Source organism: Giraffa tippelskirchi, chromosome 13, assembly GCF_054371585.1.
Source record: "Giraffa tippelskirchi isolate mGirTip1 chromosome 13, T2T-mGirTip1v1.2.pri, whole genome shotgun sequence".
NCBI lineage: Eukaryota > Metazoa > Chordata > Mammalia > Artiodactyla > Giraffidae > Giraffa > Giraffa tippelskirchi.
The window spans coordinates 103153645-103164834 of record NC_137287.1 but is presented as its reverse complement, the minus strand read 5'-3'; the positions used below and the strand labels follow the sequence as shown (position 1 = coordinate 103164834).

The window sequence follows — 11190 nt, the reverse complement described above, 5'->3', positions numbered from 1 at the left end:
AAAACAGTCAAGCAAGACAAAATAATAATACTTTATCCATTAAACAAAGTCAAGGACTTTTAGTCCTTCCTCAAGGACTGTAGATAATACTCTGATCTATGTCCTTTGAGCTGTTTTGCGGACACTGAAACACCCATCAGGTGGAAGAATTTAACTCTATACTACTCATAAGCATGTAGACCCCAGACGGGTTGGCACTAGAAGGTTGATGATGCTGGCTCCCAATTACCTCACCACCAATCAATCAGAACAATGTCCACGAGCTGATCACACCCTGTTCCTTGAGTGCTATGAGACTCCTCACTATCCCCTTCAGAGCAGGTCACACAGTCCCGAGAGCGTTAGTCCACTGTGGCCCCCTTTGCCTGGAAAAGCAATAAAGCTATTTCTTCCTACTTCTCTCAAAACTCCGTCTCTGAGGTTTAATCCGGCACCCGTGTTGTATAGGGGCTGAATTTTGGCAACAGTATCTCAATATGAAGACATTTCTTCAGGGAAGCCCACCCTGACTGCTCTAGATTAGGTCAGTCCAAGTATCAGTACCACGTACCTCCTTTCTTAGCACTCATTTGTTCTGTAATTGATTAGGGTGACAATTACAGACTTTCAGATTCATGAGGACCAGAACTCATAACACTGGAATGAGGTCTCATTCACTCTGTCCCCCAGAGTCTGCATGTAGTAGATGCACAGTAAGTATTTGTTGGTTGAATGAATATTGTCCCAGCTGCTCTGCTGAGTCCCTCCATCCACATCCAGGGTGTCCACGGAGGAGTGCCGCTCGGATGTCTCTTAAGAGAATCTGCTATGAGGAGGGTAGGTGTATGACCATCTCTGGCTGCTACACTTTCAGAGCTCCTGAGTGTTCCTGCCAAGGCCAGAGTCCCCCTGGGCTGCTCCTAGCCAAGGACTGAGCACAGTGGGGCTCTAGGGATGGGTCAATTTTTCACAACACAAGACTCCTCTTTTTTTGCTCTAAAGCTTCCTATTGGCCTGGTCAAGACTTTCTCAAAGATGCTGGGTCAGTTATCAATGTATTGTCTCTCCACCCCACACTCACCCCTCAGTGCCTGCTCTAAGACAATGAGCCCGTCTCTGAGCATTGTCCCCTGTGCAGTAAGATGCTGAACTTTGCCAGTAGAGGATGCTGGAGGGGACAAACCAAGAAAAAAGGGTCTTCTCTTAGTTCTGGTGTGTGCATGTATTCCTATATAATCTGCTTTCTGCCCCAAGACCAGCCCTCTCCCTTAGCACACACCTTACAGTTCTCCAAGTCATTCTGCTCCAGTCACTGTGGCCTCCTTGATGTTCCACAGACAAACTAAAATCCTATCTCAAGATCTTTTCACTTGCTGTTTTGTTTTCTCATTTGCTACCACATCTAAGAGGCTTCACCTACCACTCTCCAAACCCCTTTTAGCTCTGCCCCTTTATTCTGCTCTGTTTTGTTGTTTCATAGCACTGACTACAGTGTAACACACTGTGTACTGTACTTATTTCCTTTTCTGTCTCCCCCGCCATGTGCGCACACACACACACACACACACACACACATAAAGAAACTCATCCTCCGTGAGGCCAGAGACTGTGTGTCGTGTTCACTGCTGCATCCCCGGGGCCTGGATTAGTACCTGGCACACAGCAGATACCCAGTAAGTATTTGCTAATTGATAGAATAAAAGAGTGTCTTTACCTCTGTTCAAGCCATTCCCTCCACCTGGAATGCCTTCCCTCTCCCTCCTGCCATTCCAAATCCCACCTATCACTAAAGGGTCAACCCCAACCTTTTCTCCTCCAGGAAGCCCTCCCTGATTAGTGGGGTCCTGGCAAGTGGCTTATTGCCTCTCACTTACTGTCCTGCCTAATCTTAAGTATAATGTAGGCTTTATGGCAGGTAGAGACTGTGGTGGGGACTAAAGGCAGATGAGAGCCGCCAGCTTTATTGGGGTTAAGGGAGGGGAGGGGCCTCTGGACGAGAGTAGAGCAGCAGGGGGAGCCACCGGATTCCATGTCACTTCTTCCACTCCTTCCTCTCATAGTCCCACCGGGAGGCCAGACCTTGCACGGGGTTGCCCTTCATGTCCAAGATGCGCTGGAGCTGCTGGGCCTTCCACTCATCCGTCAGGGTGACGGGCTTCTTAGGGAACACTGCAGAGAAGGAACCAGGTAGGAACAGGGGCATATGGGACCCTGCCAGGCTCACCCCCTCCCGCTGAGTCAGGGTGTCCAGGCACGGGGTCGAGATGCCCTGCACTGAGGCCCCCTCACCACTCTCTCCATCCCCCACTAGACTCCCCACTAAAGCTGCACTCCAGGTTCTGTCCGTAGCTCTGTCTTGGACTCACTGGGGGAACAGGGCGGGGTCCTTCCCCTTTCTCAGGCTCAGTTTCCTCATCTACTCTGGGGCCCAAGGATAGGGGGAGCACTGACTTGAAGTCTTTTTGGGTCCAAATCTCAGTTCCACCATTCCCCCGCTGCATCACCTTGAACAAGTCACTTCATCTCTGAGCCCCAGTTTCCTAACCTGTCGAAAGCAGATCCTGTCCACTAGGCTTGTGGAGACTGAATTTGTTAGTATTTATAATGCAATTAGCAGAATGCGGGACAGATATTAAGCTCCTAATACATGATAGCTACCATAGCTTCCCTGGTAGCTCAGTTGGTAAAGAATCTGCCTGCAGTGCAGGAGACCTAGGTTCGATCCCTGGGTCAGGAATATCCCCTGGAGAAAGAAATGGCAACCCACTCCAGTATTCTTGCCTGGAGAATCCCACAGACAGAGGAACCTGGCAGGCTACAGTCCATGGGGTCGCAAGAATCTGACACAACTTAGCGACTAAACCACCACCACCATAGTTATAATTACTGAGTTTGTTCCAGCTTATTGGGAAGTGTCCAGGATGAAATAGTTTCTTAGGCTTCCCCTGAGGAAGAAGAAGATGAGAGTGACCAGCTTTATTGGGGTTAAGGAAGGGGGAAGCATAAGAAACCATCTTCTATAGTGTTTAAGCTCTTGTATGTTGGAGACGCTTTGTTACAGCAGCTGAAACAATACGTTGAATAGTTCATGGCTGGGGGACTTCCCTGGTGGTCCAGTGGCTAAGACTCCAGGCTCCCAACTCAGGGGCCCCAAGTTCAATCCCTAGTCAGGGAACTAGATCCCACATGCTGCAACTAAGACCTGGTGCAATCAAATAAAGAAATAAATAAATATTAAAAAAAAAAAAAAGAAGAAAAGAAAAGTTCATGGCTAATAACAGCAATCAGTAACACCATTCATAACTATGTGCCTGGCACTAGCCTACAGCTCTCTCATTAAATCCTCCCAAGAACCCTGAGATACAGGCACTATTATTCCCATTTTACAGATGAGGGAGATGAGACCCAGACAGGTAGAGTCCCTACATTCCAACCCAGGCAGCCATGCTCTGCCCTTCACCCTACATCACTCTGGGGGATTTTTCAAAATCTCTTCAGATGAGTACTAGCTTAGTTCACTTATCAAAGCTTGGCTGATGGTTGTGACCACAAGGGGCATGGCTGAGGACTGCGGCTGGGTGAGGCACTGCCACTCACCGTAGACCCGCTGCCACCAAATCAGCAGACCTGTGAATCCAAAGAAGAAGAAGACACAGCCCATCACTGTCTTCCACTCGTTGGAGCGACGGTTCATCTCCGCGAAGGTCTCATGGAACTGGAGCCGGTACACTGGAGGCAGGCGGGGGATGGGGGGGAGGGGCCTCAGATACATCCAATTCTTGGGCCAACTCTTGGCCCCGGGGACTTCCAGCCACCCCCTCCCTGCAGCAGAAGCTGTCCATTCAGCAAATTCCTACTGAGCATCTACTGTGTGCAAAGCATGGCTAGGAGCTGATGATGAGCCGCGAGGCTGCCAGGAGCACTTCTCATGGGCAGCACTTGGCATCACACATCCTTCCTGCTTCTGAGGGCCAGACCCCTGCCCTCCCACCCAACTCAACTGCGTCTTTCTGCTCCATCCCCCCACCAACATCACTCAGTGAAACCCAGGACCCTCCATGCTCTCCAGCTCCCATATCCTTCCCCATGCTGTCCCACAGCCTGGCAGCCCCTCCCCCTCACCATCCAAAGCCAGCTGGAACAACCCTTCTCGGGAAAGCCTACCAGGATTGCATCTCTCTCTCTCTCCTTTGGGTTCTCACAGCCCCGTGAACACACCTCACCCAGCAGCATATCCTCTATTACAGTTTTCTGGGTTTGCATTGGTTCCCCCACTGGACTGGGACGACCCCAGGGGCAGGAACCCTCCCCGTGATTCACTTCTGTGTCCCCAGCATCACCTAGCATCAGGCTGTGCACAAACAGTTGTGTGAATAAAAAAATGAATGAACAAAGCAATGAATTTTACCACTCAGGTATGCATTTGAGTGTTGGGGGGAGTGTATTCAGGCTGTCTTGGCCAGGGTTCTTCCTGCCGGTTGCTCCCTGACAGGCCAGGCCCTTCTTTGCAAAATCACCCCCATCCCCACCCTGAGACCTACAGGCCACCTTCTCCGCATGGCTCAGCTGGGTCCAGCTGCCCTTCTCCTTCTCCTTGAGGGCCCGCTGCTCAGCGTTGAGTTCGATGCAGAAGGGCTCCTCAGGCATGGGGTAGGAGCGCTGGGCATGGTAGTTGGTGTAGGGGGGCATCTTCTCCTTGCCTTGGGCTGTGAGCACAGGGAGGAGCTGAGATGAGGCTGCCCCTGAGACGTCCCAGCACCAACCGTAAGATTAACAAAGAGGGTAGCACTTATTGAGCACTTAAACTGTGTGCCAGGAACCATGCTAAGGCCTTTGGGCGAGCTGACTCATTGGCTCAGCATGGCTCTGAGACAGTGATATTATTCTCATCTTACAGAGGAAGAAACTGAGTAGCTAAGGGACTTGCTAAAATTCACAGAGCAAGAGGGATCTGAGCCAGGGTGGCAGTTCAGCCCCTCTGGCTCCAGACCCTGTGTCCTCTGGGAAGATCTGGGGTGGGGAGGGCACATCAGGCAAAGGCAATGGGTGGGGAAAGGCTCTAAGAGATGAACCTGGAATGGCAGGTGGGAAACTGCTCCCGAAACTGGAAAGCACTAGACCTGTGCCCTTAATGAGTGGTCACAGGCATGGCTTTGGAGTCGTGGGACCCCAGTTCCACCGCAGCCCAGCTCCGACAAGCTCTCTTTACCTCACTGTGTTCCATGTCCTCATCTGGAAAGTGGGGATAGTAAGCGATCCTATCTCACACTGTTGTGGAAGCTTCAAGATAATGCCCAAGGCCCGGCACTCATAAGTTACACTGATAGAGGTTGGTTTCACGTCTCACTTCCATGCCTGGAAGCTCTCCCTGATAGCCAAGCCCTCGAGGGCTCCGTGTGAGTGTCCAGAACAAGGCTGGGCCCTAGAAGAGTCTCAGTAAATCTGTTTACTGTCACCTGGGGTGCCCTCCAGGAGGGCATTGGTAACGCCTTGCCCGGAGAGCGTGGGAACCGCTTTGGGAAAAAGAGTTCCGGCTCTGGGCCCGTTTGTTCATCTGAGAAAGGGAGATAATGGCACAGTGTCCACTTCTCGTGGCTGCTGTGAAATCCAAATGTGTTCATCTGTGCAAAACATCAATCCCAGCTCAGGGCACACAGTAAGGGCTCAATAAATGTTATCTGTTATCATTCTCCAGAGGGTCAAGAAGGCCCATCTATCTGGCTCAAGTCTCCCCTTCTTTAGGCCTCTTTCTTCTGACTGGCTTGGACACAAAGGTCTGGAAGGTTCTGTCAGCACCCTCTGCCTCCGGACACAAAGGCCTTAGGAACCTGAGGTACAGGCGTCAGGCCCTGAGAACGCTTCGGGGCGAGGGCTGCTGTCTATTTCCTGGAGGAACGTGGCCCCCCACCAAGGACCAGGATTATGGGAAATGGTTCAGGGCAGGCCCAGAGCAGCATGGAAGGGACTGGGGGCAGCCTGCAGATAGAACCCCTGCCCCGAGCCTCGGAGTTAGGCAAGGGAGGTCATGTCCACGTCCTACCGGTGTTTCCTGGGCTGTGGATCCCTCGCATTCCAAGGCCCTCTTTCCTCAGGGTCAAGCTCCAGGCAGCTCTGAAGGACATCTGGGGCGTGGTTTGGGGTGAGTCCTGCCCTCACATTGCCCTCTGCCCTTACCCTCAGGACACAGACAGAGACACATGGTTTACACAGGTGTGGTGACCAGGAAGGGCATTGTCTCCAGGATATCAAGGTCATCTCCAGCCCCTGCCCCCTTCTAAGTTTGTATGATATACCTATGGGGGTAGATGGGGGTTCTAGACATTTGGAGCCCCCTTCTGAGGCCTCAGTTTGCCATCTGAGAAGTGGGATGAGGCCTAACTCTTAAGTCAGGGCCTGAACAGTTTGGATCTGGGAGCCTCGGTTCTGGTTCCAGCCTCAGCTCACAGTGGGTGGCTAGCTTAGACAAGCTCCCTCAGCTGTTTGCCCCCCAGAGGAAACAGGGTGGGAGTCCAGGTCGGGAGACAGCAGTTCCTGGGATAACTGTCTTGCTACAGGGCCATCTGCCAAGGTCTCCTGCAGATGGCTTGCCCCCTCCCCCCACCGTAATTGGTTGCCTACGTGCCTGGAAAGCCTGCTCTGCTGGACCTGGTGGGAGAGAGGGACAGGCGAGCCCAACCCCTCCATCCCCAGGGAAAATCAGGATTTGGCATCCTGGGGCGGGGGGTGGGGGTGGGTGGTGAGGAGGAGATTTAGAGGGGGACAAAGACCAAACTGGGTCAGAGGCAGGAAGAGGGGCACACATCTGGGGAGAAGAAGAGGGTATCCCACTTCTGGAAACTGAAAGGACCCCTACATCTAGAGAGAGAGAAGGGCACTCAATAATTAGAGACAGGGTAGGGTGTACCATATGTGGAAAGTGGACAGACACCCCACATCTGAAAAGGAAGGGTTCCCCATCAGTGGTAAGTGGGTGGCAGAGCCCCACCTGTGGGGAGAGGGAAGGAGTAATCTACATTTGAGGAAAGAGATGGTGCCCCATATGTGAACGGAGGAAAATTCCCCTCACCCTTGAGCTGCCAGTAGCCCCCAGCCCCCAGATCCTCCTCCATAGCAGGACCCCACAGGCCCTGGCAGGGTGATGAAAGCCAGAGTCCCAGCCACATCCCCCACCAGCCTGTGTTTGGGCAGCCGGGGCTCTCCCCAGCCACTCACTCACCTTGCAGCTTGGAAGGAGCCAGAACGCGACCCGGGTCTGCAGAGCAAGTAACAGAGAACAGGCTGCAGAGGGACCGGATCACTGGCGCCTGCCCCAGGCCCGCCCTACAGCCTTCCCCAGGGCCGCCCCCGCGTGGGAACGTCCTGCTTGCAAGCGCCCAGCCCGCGTCCCTGGGGGCTCCCACCCACAGCCTGGGGAGAGGGCTTGCACAGTGACACTAACACCACACCTCAATTTCCCTGCCCATGGGGGTCCGGCCTCTGGAGACTGCCAGCTGATAGAGCCCTGGGTCCAGCCAGCTGTGTGTCCTGGGCTGGCCCAGCCCTCTGAGTCCGGTTGTCCCAGGAGCTGGATCTTCTTGCCTTCGCACTACTGCTCACCGCTGTTTCTTCTACCTGGAATACTCTCGGAGAGCTTTTGAGGACCCAAGTCTTGCCAGCTTTCCAGCGCAGACCCAGTGCTTACTGCTGCAGGAAGCTACAAGCATCTAGAAATTGGGGATGGCCCGTGGTATACCACCTGGCACTCATGCCCCCAATCACAATGACAGGTGAAAATCCCTCCCTCTGAGGTTCAACTCTTAGCCGTGTGCCTTTTAACAAATGGCTAAACCTCCCTGAGTTTCTTTGTGTAAAGATTAAATACATCAATAGAAAAGCATCAGGCACATTTATTCCAGGACTGTTTATTAAGACCTGTTAGAGCTGGCATTATTGTCTATTGTTTAAATGCGTGAGGATTTAGAGATAAACAAAACTGAACACAGTCCTTACCATTATAGGGCTTACAATCTAGTTCTAAGTAGAGAGAGGCCTGGGCAAAGACCCCTAGGCAGAAAAACACAGATGTGTTCATAGAATAGAGAGAGACCACCTTGGTCAGATTGTAATGGGCAAAGGAGAAAGTTGGAGAGAGATTGGAACACCAAGCAGTGCTTCGGAAGTCATGGGTGGTATGGATCTCAGATTTTATTTTAAAGACGGGAGGCCAACAAAGGTAAAAAGGGGAGTGATGTGGTTATTGGAGAAGAACATGAGTTCAGTAAATGTGGCTTGGGATTGTTAGAATACTGATGCTGGACTGATGGGTGAAGGCTGTGAGTCCCTTCTGTGGCCTGGGGCCAGAGCTTTCTAGGTGTCCAATGTCCAGTCCAGTGAGGTGTGCCGAGGACCCACCCATCCATCAGGGTTCCTGTAGCCCAGTGAGGCCATAGAGACCCACTCTAGCCACTGCCTGGAAGAAGTGGCTTACTGCTCCAGAGGCAGATGAGCCTTGAAGAGAGATACCCTACAGTGGGCAGGATGCAGGCTACCTCCGTTCTGGGAGATGAGAAGGCAGTGTGGGAGTCTCCTGGATGTCTAAGAGACCCCAGCGCCCGGGATTGGCCCTGCTTATTCCTGGGGACTGCTGCTCCCCCTTCCCCATGATCAAGGGGATTCCAGAGTTGAGAGAACCCCAAGAGGATCACCTCACCTCTTGGATGCTGTACAGGATGTCCTGAAGAGTAGGCCTAAGGACAGAAGAAGAGGGAAGACTCGCCTTTAGGCAGCCTGGGGAGGATACACTTGGAGTCTCATCAGAACTTTCCATGCTGGTTGCACTGGAGTGAGTGGCTGATGTGTGAGTGGCAGCTCTACTGCTGCCTCGATGGCGACCAAGCAGTGCCATTTCTGAGCCTCAGTTTCCCCAGAGCTCACAGGCCTCCCAAGAGAAGTCATCTGGAGAACTCGACCCTCTGTTCTCCTCTACCGTCTCCCACTCCCGCCTCTGTGGGAACTCCAGTCTCCAGATGTGGGGTGATGCTGTGACAAAGAACATCTGTTTGGGAAGCTGGCCCCAGGGCTGAGAGGGATGGGTTGATGGCAGGCTCCAGGCGGCTCAAGGTTGACACAGGGCAGCAGGACCATCTGGGGGGTGATGCCCAGCAGCATCTCAAGGCCTGGAACCTGGGAACAGTCAGACTCTTCCATAAAACAGATCGCTCAGAGGTGTCAGGGCCAGGGAGTAGGAGTCTTCCCTGGGAACCTTGGAGGGCACAAGGCGGGCTCCAGGTAGAGTATTACAGCCCTCTCAGGGCAAGGGGTCCTCTATGCAAATGTAGGCTGAGATTTCTGAAACAGCAGGAATGGGAGGTGAGGCGTCCTGCGGCTCCAACCCTCCAGAGGGAGCCCATACTACAGAAAGGAACAGCTCTCACTCACTTGATCAGATTCGGGGAGCCCCTGAGATTCTGCCCAGATACAAAGACCTGAGCCACGATCTCAGTATCCCGTTGATACGACCCTCTCCCCTCGCCCAATTCAGACTTCATGCAGGACCACCTTCATTCTCCCAGCCCAGAGGAGATACCGAGAAAGTACCCGAACGCAAAAGTAGGAAGAGCTGTTGTGTTGGACAAAGCGTCGCGGACTCGTATTCCCAGCCCCTGGGGAGCTCCTGGAGCCGTTTGAACATGGGGAGCCTGGGACGAGCCCAAGGACTGGGCGGGAGATGGCGGGTAGCCGGAGCCTGAGAGTAGGAGTGGACATGATTTATCCTTAGGGGCGGGGACTGCGAGTTAGAGGGGGGCCAGGGAAGAGCGGGGGCGGTGGCACTAAGTAGGTGGGGCCAGCTGGGCGGAGGGAGGGGCCAGTGAACAGAGAGGCGCGGTCACGACCAAGAGCTGATCCCTATCCTTCTCTCTAGCTGGAATGCCGGCTGACGCGCCAACTCCCAGCAGACACTGTAATTCCGGAACTCTGAGGCCTTCAGGGCCCCGGGCGGCTCCGGGCAGCAGCGCAGGCTCGGAGATCGTCGCTCGAAGACCCGCCGATACACCAGGAAGCAGTCCAGACAGCGCTTCTGCAACGCGGGCCGGGTCAGAACAGAAGCCGTACCAGGGCTACCACGGGGACAGTCTCTAGAGGCGGGTTTCCTGGCCCTAGGAAAGACCCACGTGGTGCAATCGGAAGCAGGTGAACGCCCTTGGCTGGATTTCATTGGGACCGGTGGCCTGGAAGATGGAGACCTCCTTCAGGCAGGTCTGATGTCTCTGCACCACACCTGGGGCATGAAATGCACGAAGCCCTAGATGTTCCGCCGGAAAAGCAATTCCTCTCAGAGTTGCAGGGGAGATGTTTGAGGCCGACCCCAAGGGACTATGAGGTTGTCACTCGTGGCCCCTTGGCCCCACCCACAGGCGGCCTTTATTCCAGGTCCCGCCACCGGTCTTGTCACTCACACTACTCACCTACGCCCGTCGTCTCCTCCTTCCTTCCCCGTCCTGGAGCTACCGGTCATTCTTCCCTGGTCCCTCGAGCAGTCTTCGTGCCCGCTCTTCTGGACTCTACCTCGTAGTCTAGCATTCCACCATCTCCAGCCCTGTCCCAGCCTCGTCATTTATCCCTGGCGGTGCCCGGCTCACCTAGCTTAGCCAGCCCGCCGACCCCGCCCCTACCCTGAGGCTCGTCCTCAGTCGCTCAGCCCTGGGCCAGCCCCTTGCCCAGGCCGTCATTCTGGCACTGCCTTCCCAAGACTCGCTAAACCCTCGCCCTGGCTCCTGCCTTGTTCTTTCGGTCATCTGTGGTACCGCCCCCTCCCTAACCCTGCCCTCACTGCAGTCTTCACTGCACGCTCCAGTCACGCCCCCACCCTGTCAGTCACTCAAGTCCTGCCCCTCGATGCCCCGCCCCCTCCCCCTAGATCCGCCCCCGAGGCCCTGCCAGGCCTGCCATTCCCCTCGGGTGTGCGCCCGCTCGCGCCTCGCGCCGACTGTCCCACCGGCCCGCCCCTTTGATCCCCGGGGCCTCCAGCCTGCTCAGGTCCTTCCCCCTACCAGGTGGTCCCTGAGGTGCAAGCTGGAGACTCCACGTTTCAGGCGATCGCAGAAGCAGAGTAGGCGAAGGCGTTCCCCTATTGGGGCACCGAGGCCCCCACACTCTGACCGCAGGAAGGGCACCTGAACTCGCCTTGGGCCAGGAGATGGGGGGTGGGGGTAGGATTTGGTCAGAACTTGC

The 11190-nt window shown here is 54.4% G+C and overlaps 1 protein-coding gene across 6 annotated transcripts; it reads right to left on the bottom strand.

The window, feature by feature from the left end:
- Positions 1–1908: 1908 nt before the first annotated feature.
- Positions 1909–10728, bottom strand: COX4I2 (cytochrome c oxidase subunit 4I2). 6 transcript variants are annotated; one of them, XM_081552939.1, is made up of 8 exons: positions 10425–10728; positions 8669–10237; positions 7425–7682; positions 7196–7231; positions 6020–6101; positions 4521–4685; positions 3577–3708; positions 1909–2148 (listed from the first exon to the last, which is right to left on the bottom strand). In XM_081552939.1, the coding sequence occupies exons 3-8, from the start codon at positions 7440–7442 to the stop codon at positions 2012–2014; spliced, it is 570 nt and encodes a 189-aa protein (XP_081409065.1). In that variant the 5' UTR covers positions 7443–7682; positions 8669–10237; positions 10425–10728; the 3' UTR covers positions 1909–2011. The 6 variants fall into 6 exon arrangements, 4 of the variants coding, with proteins under 4 accessions (XP_081409065.1, XP_081409066.1, XP_081409068.1 ...); XM_081552940.1 differs by having other exon boundaries at positions 7425–7672; XM_081552942.1 differs by having other exon boundaries at positions 6020–6154; positions 7425–7672; positions 8669–10115.
- Between the last annotated feature and the right edge of the window lie 462 nt (positions 10729–11190).